The sequence below is a fragment of the Xenopus laevis genome, chromosome 1L, assembly GCF_017654675.1.
Source record: "Xenopus laevis strain J_2021 chromosome 1L, Xenopus_laevis_v10.1, whole genome shotgun sequence".
Taxonomy (NCBI): Eukaryota; Metazoa; Chordata; class Amphibia; order Anura; family Pipidae; genus Xenopus; species Xenopus laevis.
The window spans coordinates 142,579,018-142,600,826 of NC_054371.1; the positions used below are offsets into that span (position 1 = coordinate 142,579,018).

Consider the following 21,809-nt stretch of genomic DNA (forward strand, 5'->3'; position numbering starts at 1 on the left):
ACATGCTTTTATAGCAACCATGCTTAAGTAACATTTTACCCCCTCAGTGGTAGAATCTCTATTTTTATATTTTTTATTCATATATAAAGCAACCATCTGATTCAGACTTAAGTGCTACAGCCCTACACCACAGCAAAGAAATCCACCTATTAGCCCCCAAATGTTTTCCTGGCCCCTCAGTGAGCTGCTGTTCCAATAAGCCACTTAGCAGCTGGTGCTTAGAGTCTAATTTTCTCATGTGCTTGTAAACTGTGATGCTATAATGGTCCTGTTTGTAAAAAGTATATGTGTGGGTACAGATGAAGCACAGTGGCCAAAAAAAACTACAGAAAGCAGTGGCACAGCAGGTGGTTGTGGTAAGGATATGTATTCTTCCTTCCAGGCGTGTACTTCTTATGGTGGCAATAGGAGTAGATATATGCTTGTTTGGCGATGTTGCCAAACGAGCAGATCTCTCCCCGATTTGCCCACATTGAAGTGGGCAATATTGGCTGATCTGATCGTGGGCCCTAGGGGCCACATAACGCACAGATGCGGCCACAATCCAACGGGATTTTTTTAACCTGCCCGGTCGTGATCTGCTGACTTTCGTCCAGATATTGATCGGGGGAAGCCCGTCGGATGGCCCCACACACGGGCCAATACGCTGCCAACTCAGTCTGTCGGCAGCTTTTATTGGCCCGTGTATGGGGGGGTCTTTAGTTGCCTTTTAGTAGCCATATGACAGGATAAAGGGCCAAAAAAATGTCTTTTCTTTGTGCCCTTCAATAGGCAGGTAAAGCCCAAAACAAGGCTACCCTAGAAGCCATGTACAGAGATTTTTGTCTTGATAGAAACTTCAAATAGCATTATTTATAGGTGTGATGTGCAATAGGCATCCTTTTTTATGGTGTATGTCTCCCGACAGGGGAACAATGGATACAACTGTACAGTGTTGCATGTAGGGAAGTGCTGGAGTGTTTCAGGGGTTGTAGTCACCTGAGGGGGCAGCCGCAGTGCCCCATGCTTACCTCTTTTGCATTGGAGAAGGTCTAGAGGCGCAACTTAAAGAGAATTTCCAGTAAAAAAAATGGAAATTCAGTGTGTTATTTTTTTTTTTTTGCAACCCCTGGTAACCTGCTGCTTGAGACAAGGATTTCACCTTGCCTTGTGGCACACGCACTCCTAGGTAAAAGCCAAATTCATGACTTATTAATGATTCTGCCAAATGCTTGCAAGATTCAGTTTCAACATAGAATTCAGCCAAACAAAATCCAGTATGGGTACATGTGTTAAGAATTCAGAACAACTAAAGGCAAGAATAGTTTTATACACAAATGATACCATTTTAAAGGATTGTAGCTAAATCCAAAATTATTGATTGGTTCCATCTTTACTGGTTTCTTGCCTACTGTTCTATTTGATCACCCATTGATAAGAAGAAGGACAGGTCAGGGTGGATAGAATCTGCTTAATATGTACAGTATTTTTAGGGACCACTTATCCGGAAACCCATTATCCAGAAAGCTCCGAATTACAGAACGGCCGTCTCCCGTAGACTCTGTTTTATCCAAATAATCCAGAATTTTAAAAATCTCTTTAATAATAAAACAGTACCTTGTACTGAATCCAAACTAAGATATAATTAATCCTTATTGGAAGCAAAACCAGCCTATTGGGTTTACATGACTTTATAGATGATTTTAAGGTATGAAGAATCAAATTGTGGAAAAAAATAATACGTTGTCTGGAAAACCCCAGGTCCCGAGCATTCTGGATAACAGGTCCCATACCCGTATAAATCAAATGTCTATGCAATGAAGCTGCAGTGGTAATCTCAATGGAATAAAACCCCAACAAGTAGAACCTACATTGGCATTGTCTGGGCACATGTAACCCATGCTTTCTCTGGAATTGGAATCTTTGTAGGTACATTTATAAGCTTATACATGTTCCTCAAAGTGCAGTGCTACAGGATGTGTTGGTACCTTACAGATAAAGATAGAATTGGAATTAATGCATGCTGTTGCATGGGATACTGGGACATTTTGATCATCCTCCTTCAGTGCAATACAGAAGTTGCTTTTTGATAAATAATCCTTGATAAATAGTGTCCCCTTTGCATGCAATATCTATTAGCAAACACTTTATTATTGAGACTGGTTTTCTAAAGCAAACAAACAAATGTATAAGTAATATGCTAGTCATTAGCCTAATATTGGCATGGCTGATTAATCATATACACTGCTATTTTTTTTAGAAGTGTCTGGTTGAGTAATATCTCTAAGAAAAGAAGCCTGAATCTCGTTTAGATGTAAAGCACACAAACATCAATCATTTATCCATTCTCCATCTGGTTTGCAAATGTGAGATGAACCTTTCCTTTTAAAAAACAGTACACTGAACTCCTGCGGTGTGCAGCAACAAGTTTGCCTTATAACTTTGTAGTACTGTAATTCTAGAGCAGCACTGATTGAAAAGCAATGGTTTCTAGACAGGGAGTTAAATCCTATATATCTAATGGCCTGGTCTGTACACTGCTTCCTAATTTTGGGATATAAATGGATTGTGATTATGTCCTGAGATAGTGACTAGATTTGGGAAAGCCACAATGAATTGTCCACCCCATTGGTAGCATTGCTGTTGCACTATTTATGGGATGAATACATATGACACAAATATAAACTCACGTGATCCATATACAGCAACTTTCAAATGAGTATCATCTAAGGACAGTTTAAATTTCCCAATTCATAATAGCATGAGCATTCATCAGTCACATAACTGAATGTGAAAAGGAACCTGCAAAAAGCAGCTTAATTTGGAAATTCATAAGGACAAAAACACCTCAGCTTTGGTGGTACTTATAATTAAATAATAGCCAGTTGATGTTGTGTGGTCTAGCACTTCTCAAAAAAATTCATGATATAAATTTCAGCAGCACCTTATTTCAGGAACAAATGCAGAAAATTCTGCTTACACATTTAGGGCTTTTACACACAGATTTTTCTTGCTATGTCCCCCCTATGGATGATCCTTCATGCCTTCTACCACATCAAGTTGCGTTTTACCTGTGTTAAGTGCTTCAATGTTGCCTGAATGAGTACAGTGTGATCTGGAAGAATGGACTGTTTCTTCCTGCGTTGAAGGATTAACCACAGGGGACACAAGAAGAATCACCCTTGTGTAAGAGGCAAGAGCCCTTATACAATGAAATCCCAATGACTGACATAACATCACATGTCTGTGATCTGCTCCCCAATTCAGCTATTTCTAGCAGTTGTTTGCAAGTGAATCATCCAATATGTTTCTGCCTTAAAGCTAGGGCCAGACGAGGCAGAAATCAGCCTGCCTAAATCCGTAGGCTGATTTCAGCTCTCGACCGCTAGCCAAATCTTCTTGTCTGCTCGTGTCTGGAAGCCTTGTGTCGGCTCCAACGTGAACAGACTCTGTGGCTTTTGGCTCGAGTGCCTGCTTTTTGTCATTTTTAGACTGTTGTGTATGGTATACAGGAAATAATGGGTATCTGTGTTAAAATATAAACTATTAGAGGTCATCATTCTTTTATACAGATCCTGGAACTCAAGGTTGGTTATGATATTGTTAGAATTTAAGTAATGGAAGAACATTTTGTCTTATAATATATACATTGCAAAGGTTCATGTGACATACAGTAACTGTGCACCATTCATAAGGATATCTTCATTGCTAGAATCCATAAACAGTTTCCATTTTCTGCCTTTTGTCCTTATTCCATGAATATGTATAACTCTGGACTGGAATTCAAAGTAGGCTCTATCTATGGCATCATGCAGGTGTCCCTGTGTCATTTACTAGAATCCACAGATGGATTTGTTTCCAATATGTCTTTAAATGTGACGGTAATTTGACAAACATGACAAACTGCAGCATAAATTACAACAGGGTTGTTCAAAAGGTGGATTGTGATTCACCATTTCAATTTGCAGCTAGACCAGAGCATTGTCAACAAACAATTCCATTAAATTACTTGAGAAGCAGCTTGTTTAAAGGGGAACTAAAACCCCCACGGATTTTTAACCACCGCCTGTCTCCCCACCTGCATAAACTATGGAGGTGTTTATTTCCCCTTTAAATATAACCATATATATTTTATCATAAGTCTATATAAATGAATGTATTCCATGTAACAGAACTCTGACAATGCTTTTGCAGTTGTAGATCTTGGTAGCACAGCATCACTAAAGATAGACCCTGCATCACATAAGTCCAGGCACCCCTAAAGCACATCCTTAGCGTATAATTTAAAGATGACACTGTGCATTTAAGATTTGATTTTTTTTTCTTTGTAGTATGTGTGAAATTCTCTTTCAATTTTCTTTCAATTTCATGATAGTAAAAATTAATTTTCATATAAATGCAATAGGCAGCCTTTTTGAATCACATTTATTTTAGATTGGGATAAAAGCATCCTAAAGCTCCTTGTGTTCTTGATAAGTACAAATATTCCTTCTGGCTGTTTTAGAAGTGGAAAAAATAATGAATAGTTAATCACTTCAAAGCAAAACCTATTGTTTCCTACTTTTTTATTTTATTTATTTTTTACTATCCTAGCAATAAACCTGTTCTAAGTGCTATGGAAGGTGTTAATATTGTTTCCAGTAAAGAAAGTCAACAGTGGTATTATTCTCCAGGAATCTAATCTACCTTCCCACAATTTAAGTAACTTGTATCATCTCATATATGTGTATTTGCAGGATCATGTAAATATCTGTAAATTGCTCTCTGTTACATTCTGTATCAGGAAAATGTATAAAGTAATCCTGCTTTTAAATAGTGTAGTCATTATTAACTTAATGTATCTAGGAAGACCTCTTATTTAAACAATTAAATGAAGATGTTCTTCCAAATGCTAAATATACAGGGGCCAAGACGATCAAGTATATTTACTAGGGTGCTGCAAAAATTATTAAAAAGTGAACTAAAGCTTAACTAAAAAAGAAGGGCAGAGATGTTGTGCATTATGTTTTGGGCTTCTATACCAGCAAAAGGGAACCACAGCCATTTAGAAGTTGAAATCTGTGTCTCCAAATTGTCTCCTAGTAGCTGATTCACTGCACATGATCTGTGCTGCTGTCAGTTACTGAGCTTAGAGACTGACGCACAATATACTGAGAATATATATTCAGATTACTGGTGCATGGCAGCTCATAAACCAACACAATTAGCATCAAAATGTAATAATCAGCCTTGTAGCATCCGCTTATATGACAGGGAAACCTCATTTTCTGCTTGATGATTTGTGACAACCCCTACGCTTAGCTTCTCAACAGCTGCTCAAATCACACTAAGCATGTGCATGTCATAGACACTCCTAACAAAATCCAAGATGGGAAATTCCTGTGACAATTTGGATGGCCTGGATCATTACTACTAAAGAGATGCTGATCCCCGGGGTGTTATTGAAAAATCACTGGCGCAATGTGTCCTTAACCTTTCCTTTTATTATTATGCAACAAGTTTGTATCACTCTGTGTTTTGGACTGTGTGCTGGTAACAAATAAAACTTTAAAAAAAAAAGAGATGCTGATCCTTTAGGCTGGTTCAATAAGTTCAGTATATAAAATATGACATTTATAGCCATAAGGCTATAATTTTAAGGGTTTGGTTCTCCTTGCTGTATATTTAATGATTATAAAAAAAAGAAAAACGTAAGAAACCTTTGCTAAACATGCTTTGATTATGGGATATTAATTATATTAATATCTAAATAAAACAGTTTATTTTTACTTTGAATGTACAACTGACTGCGCTGATTTTCTGCTGGAAAAAAACACGCATCAGACATCCATTATATGTAGATCCTGTAAGATATAGATTTTGGAGACTTAGGGCCTATTTAGAGTTGGGTGAACCATTTAGATATCAATCAGATATTTCTTAACTCACCTTTGTGTAGTCAAGGAAATCCTCATATCCTGCCTGTTAGGTCGGTGCCTTAAGGGGATGGATGAAAACCACTGCCCTCTGGGAATAGCCAATGAATAATCAGTGGTGTGACTGCACTTTACTGTAGAAATGAATGGGAGATCAGTTGGCTACCAACAAAAGATGGTGTGTGCTGGTTTTCCCCTTGGAATAATTTAGAAAACCACTGCAGTCATTAATGTTAAATATAAACTTTTCTTAACAAGCTGCTTTAATTAAATAAATGCTTTCCATTTGAAAAAGACATTTGGGGTGGGTGTGGCAACCACAGTATGGCTATTAAACTGCAATTCATTTTAAATGGCTTTCTGGGTAGTGAACCAAACAAATGTTTATTTTTGGGAGATGGAAGCAATGATGATATGATTATTATATGCAGTTTTTGTATTTATAGCCAACTTGGCATATAGTAAGTTAGAAACTGTGATATTGTTATCTTGAAGAACTAAAATTAAAGTATTGCCACAATTACATTATTTCACAGAATAAACAATTCTTCTCCTGTATGTGAGCTTTAGAACCCCTATAATTTAAGGTAAATTAGATGTAGCTCTGTAATGTAATACTGTATGTCCAGGCAGCAGAGGAACAGCCTTTACATAAATAATTACCCTTTTACTTTGTGCTGCTGTCATATCTCTTGGTAGTTGTAGTGAGCGGTTCATTTAGATATGCAGGACCTGTGTTTATTTAAGTTTGTGGTCTTATTACCTTTAGTTTGAAGTTTGTAGAAACATATACAGAATTTTGGTTATTCTACACTTCCCCATGCGTTATTTATAGTGAAGAATGTACCCTCTATTGTAAAATAGAAGAATAGTATAAGTGAGTTCCATGACCATACAAAAGTATCCATATTAAAGTAGTAGTAATACATATACATTATACACTGACCCTTCAATGAGCTAGTGTCCCCATAATTTTGCCAAAGAATACTGAGACGTTTATAGAAAGAAACCAATGTTCAACTTTTAGGTTTCATCAAAATGCCTCATGTTCCATTGCTGCTATACTTCTAAACCCTCTAGAACACCTTCCAGTCATAATTGCAATTACACACTTTGCACTACCCTGTTACTTATGAGTAGTGGAATGCTAAATTAAGCAAACCTCAAATGGAAGGGTCTTAAAACTTTAACCACCATGTCACTTCATTTAAAGCCTTGATGCAAGTTAAAATATATAATATCAAATACCTCCTTGCCATGGGTGGCAGTGATGTCCACTAGGTGTCTCAAGGTTTTATACTTTACCTCTCTTTTAACTGGTGATTGTTCTAGTTTTATGGTGTACACTGCAAACCTGTAACTGTAAGGCAGTGATCCTCAACCAGTGGCTCGCGAGCAACATGTTGCTCACCAACTCCGTGAATGCTGCTCTCAGTGGCCTTAACACAGGTGCTTTTTTTTGATTTCCAGGCTTGGAAACTTTTACATTTGAATGTGGCTTATGAGTAATAAAGTCTGGTGACCTCTGCTGCCAGGTTTCTGCCAGAAGGAGGGATTTCAGGAAGTTTCCACACTGAAAAGCTCTCTTCTGCATTAAGGGTCACTCAGTGCCCCTCAAAGCAGACTCAGAAGCCAGTGGATCAACTGATAAAAATTTGCCCTGTCAGTCAGTAGCCTAATGATGGTTCAATGGTTAGCATTTCTGCCTTGTATAGCTGAGGCCCCGGCAGCTGATGCCTCGACAACATTGACTCTAGAGTGTGTGAGAATGTGATAGGGACCTTGGATTTAAGATGAGGGTAGGGACTGCATGTATAATCTCTTTAAATCTCTCCAAAATAATTCAGTGCTATATAAATAACCGATAATAAAAAGTTTTACCTGTATCTCAAAAGAAACACAACTTTTTGTGGCTTTTAATATTAAATTCTTTAAAAGTACATTTTGTCTTAAAGTATTATACTTCTTCATACTGTTCTGTTAAACACATCAGGTTGCAGTGATGATGTTTTCCAAGACAAATAAATTAGTTCTGCTGCGGTCCCCACAGCTGAGTGATATACAAATAATTCAATAGAACATCATTTATGTCTTTACAATTCGCTAGTTTAAAAGCAGAAAAGTTTGCCTATGTCAGGTTATATGCCAAAAACATCTGTAAAATATGTTAAAAGTTTGCTAAAATTCATAACTTGCTCTTGGATGTGGTACTGATAAAAAAGCACTCGTTTTCCAGGGTGAACAGTACAGTTCATAGTTACATAGTTACATAGTTACATAGTTAAATTGGGTTGAAAAAAGACAAAGTCCATCAAGTTCAACCCCTCCAAATGAAAACACAGCATCCATACACACCCCCTCCCTACTTTTAATTAAAATTCTATATACCCATACCTATACTAACTATAGAGTTTAGTATCACAATAGCCTTTGATATTATGTCTGTCCAAAAAATCATCCAAGCCATTCTTAAAGGCATTAACTGAATCAGCCATCACAACATCACCCGGCAGTGCATTCCACAACCTCACTGTCCTGACTGTGAAGAACCCTCTACGTTGCTTCAAATGAAAGTTCTTTTCTTCTAGTCTAAAGGGGTGGCCTCTGGTACGGTGATCCACTTTATAGGTTGTAATTGTCCCCATTGGTGTTAGTAGGGCTCTGGCACTTCCACTCTGTCACTTGCTATGTATTTTAGACCAAGACCAAACACATGCGTATAACATACGGTCAAGTTTGTACATAACTAAAAATATAGTAGTGATTTCATTGAGTTCTGCAAGGGCAGCAGATAGTCTTAACTGCATGTGTGCAAAGTGCTGTGGGAGCGGTCACAAAGCACATCCAATATGGCGGCACATTACAGATAGCGCTGTTTATTTATGGTCTGATTATTTGGTTAGGAAACTTTTTTCGAGAAATGGACATAGTGTTTGGGAAGAGAGGGAAGGGGTCACTCATTAGATGATTTACTTGTTTATAGTCTTTTAACATTGCAATTATGAACAATTTTAACAAAAACAGAAAACTATGAAAGGGCTGTCACAAAATGTTGTAATAATATAGTGTGTTGGGATTTTCATGTGGGTTAGTCCCTTTTCATGACTGGGCATTTGAAGCAGTCTTTGAATAAATCATTGTAATCATTTCTTGTCTTTGAATTTACCCAGTATATTAAAGATCTGGTGCCTAACGTATACCAAAGCTACACAGATGAAGTCTAATTGTGCATCTGAGTCAGGATGAATTTCTTACCTTGTAAGGCTAAATTTTGTTTCAGCAAACTATAGAAAGCCATTTGTATTTACATTTCTGATTTTCTGGCCACAAGGCTGTACTGTCTAGGAGCGAGAGTGCAATGAAAGATGCCTTTAGCAATGGCACATGAAAAAACATGAAAAAATGAACTGAACTGTCAACACTGGCGATAGTCTATCTGAAAAAGCAGTGATAGAAAATGGTGACTTATCCTCCAGAGAGATAAGCAATTACTTTCTTACATAAGGTAACACAGGTAGATTACAAGCAGTGCTTTTCAAATTTGCAGTGTGTGGTTAATCTTTGCAAAATTTGATTCCCCCTTCTGTTTAGGACTTATATTACATTTTGCTGCTAGAGGGAAAATATAGCATTTTTAGAAAAAATGTTGTGGAGCTTATAGAACCGCTAACAGCTGTGGTAGGAGCAAGTATTTCAAACCAAGAATATAGCAGAGAACAATAAGTTTCACTTTAACAATTGTTCTCCCAGTCTTTGACAATCTGTTCATGGAAATGACGTGATAAATGTAAAAATATGAGATGAGGACTTGTTTCCATGCACTTGTTATTTGGCACGCACCATCCAAGGCTGCCTTTTTTTATTTCTCTATTGTTTGAATCAGAAAATCATTACATTGACTGAGTAACTTCAGCGTGCTTCAAAATAATAATAGCTGTTATTAAAGGCCTAAAAGGATAGGAATAATGAAGTGACACTTAAAAAAATCACAGCTCATGCCCTTTTTTCCCATTATTAATACACCTGTGGAATAGAAGCAGCATGAGAGCTTTTCTGTGACTCAACACATGAGCAAAAATGGAAAAATCGATGATCGAGATAATTTGCAGGAGTGAAAATACAAACACCAACGCATAAATGTTATGTTTGTAGTGCATTATGGGCCTGCTGGTTGTATAGTGTTCATTTCAATCTGTTCAAGTATACAAACAATGTCAGGTGAGAGACAGATATGGTACAGCAGTTTGCTAGAGCTGTCGTTTGAATTTAAGTGGCCCAGATGCATTTTTATCTGTTAGAGCAACCACTGACCCAGGATATAGAACAACACAAGTACCGAAGCTTAAAGCTTACCTAAAGTCCCTCTGCACAGTGAAACTGTCTTTTTTATAAGACCAATTAATATTGCAGACAATTTATTTATAAAGCAAGCAGTTCACTTGGAGAATTTTATATGTATTCTTTCAAATTGGAATGATCAACAAGTGCAATGACACAAAATTATTTTTACCCTCCCTCCTGCCTGTGCCCCAAACATTTTTGAAAAAAACTTGTTGATTGTTCCATAAACTTGCCTCACAGACTAGGAAATGGTCCTCATGCAAGAGTGGCCATCATTTACAGTACAATCATGTGCAAATTCCAAAGAAATGCCTCCATTTTTGTTTTATTGAGCATATGTAGTGCTGACTCTTATTTGGAAAAGGGAAGAACAAAGTGCTTTAATTTCATTGGTGTCCTCTTTATCTTACTGGAAAATGAAGACCATAAGATGCTTTAAAGTGGACCTGTCACCCAGACACAAAAAGCTGTATAATAAAAGTCCATTTCAAATTAAACATGAAATCCAATTTCTATTTTTTATTAAAGCATTCATAGCTGTTATAAGCTCATTTGAAAATCTCAGTTGTCAAATCTTAGGCATAGAGGCGGGGCAGACAAATACTTTCACTTTCCATTCAGCACTTTGTTACTGCTCTCCACACATTCCCCCGTTCTCTTCACCGTTTAATTGTGTAGCCAGTGCATGGGGATGGACATCAGGTCCCCCATTCTGGTGCACAAACGAGATTTGGAGATGAGATTTTGGATCTAGGGGTCTTTGTAGATAACACGTTGTCTAATTCTGGGCAGTGTCATTCTGTGGCTACTAAAGCAAATAAAGTTCTGTCTTGCATAAAAAAGGGCATTAACTCAAGGGATGAAAACATAATTATGCCTCTTTATAGGTCCCTGGTAAGGCCTCATCTGGAGTATGCAGTTCAGTTTTGGACTCCAGTCCTTAAGAGGGATATAAATGAGCTGGAGAGAGTGCAGAGACGTGCAACTAAATTGGTTAGAGGGACGGAAGACTTAAATTATGAGGGTAGACTCAAGGTTGGGGTTGTTTTCTCTGGAAAAAAGGCACTTGCGAGTTGCGAGGGGACATGATTACACTTTATAAGTACATTACAGGACATTATAGACAAATAGCAGGGGACCTTTTTAGCCATAAAGTGGATCACCGTACCAGAGGCCACCCCTTTAGACTAGAAGAAAAGAACTTTCATTTGAAGCAACGTAGGTGCTTCTTTACAGTGAGGACAGTGAGGTTGTGGAATGCACTGCCGGGTGATGTTGTGATGGCTGATTCAGTTAATGCCTTTAAGAATGGCTTGGATGATTTTTTGGACAGACATAATATTAAAGGCTATTGTGATACTAAACTCTATAGTTAATATAGGTATGGGTATATAGAATTTTAATTAAAAGTAGGGAGGGGTGTGTGTATGGATGCTGGGTTTTCATTTGGAGGGGTTGAACTTGATGGACTTTGTCTTTTTTCAACCCAATTTAACTATGTATGTAACAAGGCTTGTCTTAATAACAGTGTCAACAAAATGGCTCCTGCCTGCTTGCTGTAATTAGGAATTCACAGACTGAAGGAAACAAGATTCAAATAATTTATACAGTGTAATTAAAGCTCATGTTGCTTGACTAATGTGATAAAATAGGATTGTGAATAATTTTTTTGGGTGACGGGTCCCCTTTAAGGCCTATTCGTTGTTTTTTTTCCAGCTTATATTAAATAAATAAAGACCGTCTCTCTCAAGGGGGCAAAGACACACCCAGGCGCATAACTATAGAGGAAGCAGACCCCACGGTCACGGGGGGGGCAGTGAAAAGGGGGGCACCTCCCTACAACTTTGTCTTAAAGAAAATTTTGCATGCACGCCGCATCGGGCAGGCGTGCATGCTCAAGCGATGGAGGAGTGGGAGACTGTGCCCCCCCCCCGGTATTAAGCAACAACTTTAAGCATCATTAAATTATTTTACTTCACAAATGTTTATTTTCATTTCTTACTGTACTATTTTTGATAAGGGTAATTGTAATTGTGTGTGGTTTATTTCATCTGTTCCATGGTAAATCTAGACCTTGGGCTTCTTGGTTATTGATATATTTATTTATACTGTTGAGATGTAAGAGTTTAGTAATTGGAAATATATTGGGTTATTGTCCACATGCTTAAAAATGATCTTTCATGTGCACATAAAATTGTCCATGCAGGGGGGCAGTAGGTCAGCTTAAGTATGGGTATTATCCAGAATGCTCGGGAACTAGGGTTTTCCGGATAAGGGATCTTTCCGTAATTTGGATGTCCATACCATAAGTCTACTTAAAAATAATTGAACTATTAAATAAACTCAATAGGATTGTTTTGCCTCCAATAAAAATGAATTCTTTTAATTGAATTTATTATTACAGAGAAAAAGGAATTTTTAAAGAATTTGAGTTATTTAATTATATAACTGATCCCATATCTGTACTGAACTTTGTTTTTCCCCAAAAAGTGTGCATAGTTTGTTGTGTGTACACACTAGCAGTACTTTTCGGATTAGACCGCACCGAGACAAGGTAATTTTTCTTAAAAAGCCTGTATTTAGAGGGCTTTTTCTCAGACAGAAATACAGCACAGCGACGTTTCAGGCTTACAATAGCCTTTCCTCAAGCTGAGTGAGTGCTGAATTCTTATCCTGTGTACACACTAGCAGTACTCCCCAGTCTATTAATGGAAATATATATATATAAAAACATTTTAATAAGTAGGTACCTCCATGTTTGTTGTTTCCCAAACTTGTTTGACTAGTGCACTAGCATTCTACCGGTTTTTATGGTTATGTGATTAGTTGGGGATAATATATATATATATTCTTAACTTTATAACCTTTGATGAAGTTACTTTATTTTCAAATCAACTAGTGCTGCTCCCTTTCGCAACAAATGTTATACACATATGTAAATGAATACCACCTATTGATTGAATAATACTTGTATTTTATTAAATCCCCCTCTCTATTAGGGGGGATGTGACTTTATTTTGTTGCAGCCGGTACAAAATGCTAAGAAAGGGCAGAAAATAGTTGTTGCTGGCTTGAGATATCAGAGCCCCTGCCTGTCAGAACTGAATAGTGTTTACCGTAATGTTTGACGAGCTGCAGCCAAATGTGTCATGTTTTTAATCATTTTAATTGTTTATACATGTTCAGTCAGTAGTACTCAATGTAACATATCTGATAGAACAGCAAGTGATCTGTCATTTCTTTCGTAAGCCATGACTTAAAACATATTTTTGTTGTTAACTTTTTACCTCTGGGCTTGTTATCCTGTTTATTTCTTTTTAGTTTTTAAGGACTACATAATAAGTTACAGTATGTATGTGTATACATTATGTAAGGAGCCTGAGTATACTCAAGTAAAAATAAATCTTAAATGCCTGCTTAATCCTTAAATCTGTTAACGTCCAGCATCATTTCTGCATTTCATTTAATTGAATATAAAAAAAACATTGTGTCAGAGCAGCGCCAATCAATGATAGTTAAAAGGTTTAAGGGGGTTTAATTTCTTTACCTGATATTTGTATAGTTGTAAACTCTTATATTATTAGAGTTTTTTTAGCATTCTACAACACTACTTTGTCCCACCGCCTTCAGACTCTCCCCAGTCCACCTCTCTGAACAGTTTGTTCACTATACATTGATGAATAGTCTTGTGTATGTTCCCAGTCCCCACATCTTGTTTGTTAGCTTTTTGAAGTCGTATAACATGTGAACATAGAAGATTTTGCAATTCCCTTGGTAAATTGGTATTACTGCTTTTCTCACCACTTGTTTCCACATTGGCTTAAACATTTGTACAGGAAAAGATGTTGAACATTTAACTTTGTAGGGTATATTTATGGCACGTATAGTATAGGGTAACCAAAGCCAGTTAGAGTTTGGAAGCCAAGCAGAGTTTTGGGCACTCCAGGCCATTTTGTCAAGCCTGATGCTGTGTAAGATAAAGAGTCTGTGCAGTTTTCATATATCACCCTTGTTATTATGCATAAATCATGGAATCCAGACAAAGCGAAAAATCATGAATTAGTAAATAGTGCACACTTAGTGAATGTTAATGATATAAAATTGCAATACAATAAAAATACCATGTTTGTGTGTATACAATATGGTCTAGGTACCCATAGTGCATACTGTACCCAGCACCTGTGACACATGAAACATGCTGTTATGGATGCCAATCACTCAGGGTTACATGAGCTGTGGTCCACCTTAAAGCTATGCCGTTGTGTTGTCCTGGGGTGCTGGTGCATACAGTGGAGTTCTGCTCCTAAATGCAAACTCACGCATTTTGGTGTCCAAAATCTGCAGTGTATGCCTGCACCAGGGCGATGCTATGATTCTGGGTTCAGGAAAGGAAGTAGGCTGATGCCAGAGTAGGGCTGATTCTGTGCCTGCGTTTTTAAAGCTGTCAGAGTTTTCAGCCCCATGTGGCATCAACCTAGTGCCACAAGGGTGCTGATATCAGCCTGCGAAAAATTGCAGGCTAAGAATCAGCCCCAGCATTGACGGGTATCTTCTTTGCCTGCACCCAGAACCATTCCAAGATCCGCCCCATGAGCTTGCACGTGAGCTGACACAGCAGGCAAAAAAAAAATCTATGCCAGCTTTGAGGCTGATTGGCCTCCGTTTTCCACAGGCCAAGATCAGCCCCGTTTAGCATTAGCCTAAACCTTACACTAGCACTGGTCCACCCTACACTCCCACTCATATAAGATTTACAAGTTGTAGCATATCATACAAATAATCGTGCATAGATTGTGCTGTCAGATCTATACAGTTCCAAACTGTACCCCCCGCACACATGCTTCATAGAATAATCATTTTGGATTGATGCATGGTGTGGTTTGACAGCCACAAACATATGTCTGAATGCATGCAGCTTCTTTAAAACTTTGTCCAAACACATGATAAAGTGAGCATTAAAAAGTTTTTTCACGTAATTCCTTTTTTTTCTAACCGTTTGAGTTATATAAATGTTGCAGAGGCTTTAAAAGCAGTTTATGTAAATATGTAACAGTAGGAAAGATGTTAAGATGTGTGATCTATAATGTTCTACTGCCAAGTAAGAGCATTGCGTCAGTGGCATATAGAAATCTGACATTAAATAGTATGCAGTAAAATCTTTTCCCAAGCATTTTAAAAAAAATTGCAAAAAGGTTTTACTTTTGCTGAACCAAAATACATTTTTAAGTAAATAACATGCATATTCTCATGTTGCAAAAATATGTTGTAATTGTTCTCCCACTGTGTGGTTGTTTTAATTTAGCAGTTAGATTGTGTGCTTGCAGATGTTTAATCTCAGTGGCAGTGATCAAGAATCTTGTGGAATTTAGCATTGTGTATATTGCCTTTTTGGATGGCCTGATGGTGTGTTGCTTTGATACTGAAGCTCAAAATGGGAGAAAATAAAGCCTAGTTGTCTTAGAATACTATTTATTTATTCAATTTTAAGATGAGCTACTCCTTTATTTAGTATTTAAACATACTATATTTTATTAGATTTTTTTGATATGGTCCAAGCATTCCAGTTAATAGATCCTATACCTGTGTATCTTTCTCTGAGACAAAGTTTTCCTGCAATGTAATCTCTATTGGCTGAATGTAGTTCTCAGCAAACTTGATAGTGTGTTGTTGTTGCAACAGAATGGAGTTTGTTTTTGAGCACCTCAAGCTTGTGAAACTCTTACTTTTAATTAATAAAGCCTGATGGTTGACTTAAGTTTTTTTCCTGAAGCTCAGAAAAGTCTATTAGGGGAATGTAATTAAAGTCGCAAAGCGCAAAACAAATATGCGCCAATAAGACTAAAAAGCCACATCTCGCAATGTAATATTGTTCCTTAAAGAGTTATTGCAATGCGAATTGTAATTGCGCAATGCGAATTGTAATTGCGCAATGCGAATTGTGATTGCGCACTCTTAAGAAGTGCTTGAAGGTGTCATAATCTTTTGGAGCAAACATACAGTAGTGACTTTTTCAGTAAGAAGTTTTATTGACTGTGCATTGTCGCAAACTATAAATTTTGCAAACAGTCTTCCACTGTCGGAAGTGGTCGCTAGACAGTTTCCGGGTTCGCAAAAGCTATATTAAATTCGCGCAAACCAAAATTTTTTGCTCAAAGGCATAACTTTTCACATTGTGAATAGTTTTTCCGTTAGCGACTTATATTACATTCCCCCCATTGTGCTATCTTGGGCACTCATGAGTGTCCACATAAAATAATGAAATTCAGTATAGATTTATGAAATATTAAGATAAGGACAGGGCCTTTGTTGGTTTAAATTGTTAAAAAGATATTGTTATATGAATAGCAGGTGCCCTCTGAAGTAATATGTTCATATTTCTGTTTTACCTTCAGCATTGCAGCGAAAATGTTCATCACTGCCAGTCAGACATGAATATAGTAGGAGCCTGGAAGAGGGGATACACTGGCAAAAATGTTGTAGTTACTATTCTGGATGATGGAATTGAAAGAAACCACCCTGACCTGACCCAGAATTATGTAAGTAGTGTGTTTTTTATGGTTTTCTTTTTCCTTTTTAAGGTAGTCAAGAACAATAGACTTTACTGGAAATTATAACGTTGCACATTTTTAGATCTGTAGGTTTTAGGTGCAATTTTATATGTGAACTACTTATTTCACTCCCAATAAATTACTACTAAGGCAAAAAAGTTTCAAGTATAACTTGACCAAGATATAACAAGTTTATTTTGTGGTGTTTTCACTTCAAGATATGGTAAAATACTTGAAGTTTCCTCAAATACTTGAGGAAACTTTTGATGGAGATATAAGCAACTATCTTTATATATTGGCTACATTTTGCATTAGTTGCAATGAATACAAATGTAAAAATGGCATTATATAAGAGGCGTATTTTAAATGAAGTCCCCTTAGCTACACCTCTGCTTACATGCAAAACAAAACACTTTAATTATTTTCTTTTTGAACCCTATGTAGAAAATGTCCTGTAGCCAGATATAATACAACTGTGGTACTGCAGCTACAAATTGTTCAATCTGATTTATGGACAATATTGATTGAATTAAGCATCTGCAGGTTAACTGGCTTCTGATGAAATTGACAACAGTGTGTTGTGTGAATGTGATAAGGATCTTAGATTGTAAGCTCCACAAGGACTTTAAACTCGACAGGCAGCATGGGGGTTTCAGCTGTTTTATTTATTACAGTGTATCAGTTAATCTGACCGGTGGAACCCCATAATATAGACTGTATATACATTCTAGAGGATGTGAGCTTTAAAAGAAAGCTTGAAATATATATTTTTGTTCATATAAGACATGATAAAATGATTAAAATACTATGATACTGAGCTCACTGAAGATGAGCTTTACAATTAATTCTGGGAACGACTGTCAACAAGAGCTTCAGAGAAAGTTATTGCAGCTGTTGGCTTCACTGGCAGCTCACAATATGTTTTTCAGAAGCACTCAAGCAAAAAGTTGCCTTTTCCACATTGTTCAGTATCACAGGGGAAGGAAAAGCAGTTCTGAAAAGGTTTTGTTTAGAAATAGATCCTGGGTATACAGATTGGTCATCTTCTATATTGGTTTCCTTTAATGTGCTATTTACTTATGTGCATCTACTGTGTATCAAGTGTCAGAAAGGAAATATACAGAAGATGGAAGTGAAAGTAACTGCATATTCTGAGGTTTATGAAATGCCTATAATTTCACTGAACTGAATGCTACAGGAGCTTATTTTGCTTTTAAGATATTCTGCTTTGATTATTGATCAAGTTATATATGGCTTATTATAATCAAAGCAAGCCATACTTTGCCGTATGTATAGTTCCTTTGTGGCCCCTTGTTAAATTGTATGGTAATTTGATACCAGTTTGAGACCTCATTTGACCTAATTCCATGCTCAGTGGAACCTCTTTATCTATTTATGAGTCATTTGATCCTGTGGCTGTTTAATGAGCAAATGACTTATTTATTCTTTCTCTTTTTTGGGTGAATAGGATGCTCAGGCCAGCACGGACATCAATGGCAATGACTTTGATCCTATGCCTCGATATGATGCAAGCAATGAAAACAAGTAAGGCAAACAGTCAGATAAAAATAATGTGTTGTTTGGTGTAATATTGCGTAACTAATACAAACAGAGCAAAAGCTCACAAACCCTTCCGAGAGTCCATGTTTTTTCAGTATTCCCATGAATATCACCTTACTGTGATATTCACCTGCTAAAGATTGTTATAGCGGGGTGTCTGGGTGATACTTACATATTCTCCTGTGCTATGCATTGATCTGTCTGGGTTACACTGACATGCTCAATTGCGCTACACATCAATTTACCTGGGTGTCTGGACAATAATAATATATCCACCTGCAACAAATCATGCACTCATGTGTCAGGTTAATACTGAGAGATCCTCCCAGGTATAAGGTTAACACTATACTATCTACCTATCTAATGACTGAGCTACTTTGCGTGTTATATGGATATTCATAAAAAGATAATAAAACCTGTTAAAATAATATTCCATATCAGTTAGAAATATTTAGTTTAATATATTATTATATATATATTTAGTTTAACATGTCATGTAAATTTGAAAAATTAAATTCATTGATTCATTTGAGCATGATAATTTAACTGTAATTTTAAATGCATATATAATAATAGTATTTGGTTTATATACAGAGATGTCAACCAACCTCAGTGTGATAACAGTCCACTGTGGACCTTATTTCATGTCACGGTTTAGCGTGAAGATGAATTTAGGCTTAAAACAATGCATTACTTAAGACATTATTGCCCTCTTAACATGCGTTTGGTCAACATCTCTTGATCTATCTGAATATATATAATTAGTTTTACAAATTAAAATTGACACACAGTTGTACAAAAAGGGAAAACATGTGTCTGTCTTAAGTCATAAGCTGTACATGGAAGGATTCACTTGCTTGGGGAGGTCACCACACGTGGCCCATACAGTATATGTACAGCAAGGGAATTCCAACGGCACACAGGACTGTAAGAAATCTTCAAAATTTATTTCAAAGCGGAGTGCGAGCATAATAAAAATACATTTTGAAGATTTCTTACAGTCCTGTGTGCCGTTGGAATTCCTTTGCTGTACTCTGCTGTTGGGGCTTGCCGAACCTCTACCAGTGTGCACCAGGCATATTGTTGTTATCTATTGGGTGTGAGAGATCCTGCCTTGTTCCTAGCCATACAGTATATGGCCATATTTATTTCATGGTTGCTAGTTCTTGTTTCTGTTGAGGCAGAATAATGCTCCCTTCTTAAATAACCCTTGTAGTGTGTGTTCTCACTGTACCTCATTTGAAGCTTCCTGTAACTTTCACAATATATGCCTCTTCTGCCTACCCTCAGTTTAACCTGGTCTGGCACAAATTCTGTAGATTCTAAATAAAATGCAAACCTAGGCAAGAATATTTTAAATACTAAATTATTCATTTTCCATTATGCAAACCATTTTCTTTTGTGAGTATTAAGGCCTTCTTGGCAAAAATAGGCTGTGTAAAGATGAATGTGTGGGGGATAAATATACTTGCAGCTCTTTTGGGTTGTTGACTTCTTTAACGATATCTGGGGGCTAGTAATTTTTTTCTTTAAAATGTTATGTTTCAGCATGGGGTACTAGAAAAAATGTGTGTAAATATAATTTGTTATGCAGTATCTTTTGTAAAAGTTCAGTAGGTCTGAGTCTGGCACAATGTTTTCCCAGGTCCATTCATCCATTGTAGCCAATCAGATCTTTGCATTCAAACAGGTGACCATAATAGCTATCTGCTGACTAGTTGCTATACGTAATAAGATGTAAAAGTTCCACAGAACTACATCGCCTCTTTCATATTACAAGTTATAAAAATGACCTCTGAGTATGAGCACCAGAAATCGAGTTTTATTATTCATTTTAGCTGTGATACCAAACTGTTGGGCTAGCCCCACATGGGTGCCTGGAGCAGTGGTATGGGAGCTCAGTCTGAAAGACATTTAGGGTGAGAACTGGGAATAAAGTCTCAGCTCCCAACTTTATATGTCCCCTCCTTGAAGTTTATAAAGTATGTGTTTTTAAACATGAATCCAAATGAGTGTGATTAACACATTTAGAGGCCCATTTATCAAAGGTCGAATTTCGAATTCATGTGAATTTTTTTGAACACGAATATACTCACAATTCGATTAGGAGGTTATTTAAGAAAAAATGAATAGGTCTAATATTCGATTGAATAGTTCCGACCCAATAATTCGAATGGTATTCGATTCGTATGAATTGAGTTTTCTCCAATAAAAATTTGAATTAGGACTGTTTCCATGGTCAAGGGGTGATAAATCTCACATTCAAATTTACATTCGAATAGGGGGTTTAAAATTTGAATGTGCGAAGTTTGACGCCAAATAAAAAAAATTTAAAACTTGAATAAAGGTTGAATGTACTACAAATAAATCTACCCCTTAAAGTCTCTAAATTAAATTTGTTTTAATAATATTTAAATATATTTTTTTTATAATGACTTAGAAAGGTGAAAGGTAATCATTGTCTAAGGTACTGATTGGGTTACTACAGGATATATTCATCTTTCCAGCTTTAGTTCGCCAAGTGAAAAAAAAAATACTGTTTGCCCCTCTGCTTGAGCTCTGCAAGATATAATAACTCCCAGTAGCTTTGAAGTGTCTGTTGCAGAACATCTGTCATTATGATGGATGCATTATTATAAGGAAATCAAAAGAGTCTGTCTGGGCAAGAACACGACCCTCCCCTGCATCACCAGGAAGTATTCTCTAACCTAGGAAAATGTTTGAATTATTCATTTAGCCAGTAAATTAGCCAAAATAAGACATTTCACTTTTTGAATTAGAGTGGTTTGGACAATAAACAAACAACTGTCAAGAGTTGCCGGGACTTTGTAGTTCATAACACCTGGAGAATTACTCATTCCTGCCTGAAATACATTTGAGACAGGCTTATTCGTAGTACAGTTTAGTATGTGCAGATTAATTTACTCCTTGCTATATTAAAGGGGGTGAATTCAGAGACATCAGAAAAACAGCAGGTGTGCACGTTTGCCTTCTGTGGAAGATACAGTATAACCAAAACCGTTGTTTCAGGACTGAGCTCTCCGTATCGCTTATTGTGGATTTCAATGGCAAACACAAGGAAATGCAGCATTTAGCATGTCCAGGCCCACAAGTGCACCTATAGTTCCAGGCAATTGTCATTGAAATAAAAAAAAGATAATTATAATCAGTAGAGCTATAAATTGCACAGGTGTAAAAAAAAAAAAGTGCCAAATCGGCCTGTGTGGCATAGCCCATTAAAGAAGAAATTGCTTTAAAAAAGGGGAAAAAACATGGTTTCTACTGTACGACAGGTTATGAGTCTTAGAAAATTTGGTTGTGTGTTTGTGAACAAGCACCAATATTAACACATTCTCTTGTGTTTCTAAATCATGTAGAGCAGATTTATTTTTAATGGAATTATTATGCTAATTTTCTTGTATACTTTTGCACTCCTGATGTGATAAGTGGCCATGTAAATCAAATT

At 36.8% G+C, this 21,809-nt stretch overlaps 1 protein-coding gene across 8 annotated transcripts in view; it reads left to right on the forward strand.

The window, feature by feature from the left end:
* pcsk5.L (proprotein convertase subtilisin/kexin type 5 L homeolog) overlaps positions 1-21,809 on the forward strand; it is a 237,696-nt gene that overhangs the window by 52,392 nt on the left and 163,495 nt on the right. For all 8 annotated transcript variants that reach the window (XM_018248748.2, XM_041582238.1, XM_041582244.1 and 5 more), the window contains 2 exon segments: positions 16,628-16,771; positions 18,252-18,328. In XM_018248748.2, coding sequence (XP_018104237.1) covers positions 16,628-16,771; positions 18,252-18,328 — 221 coding nt within the window.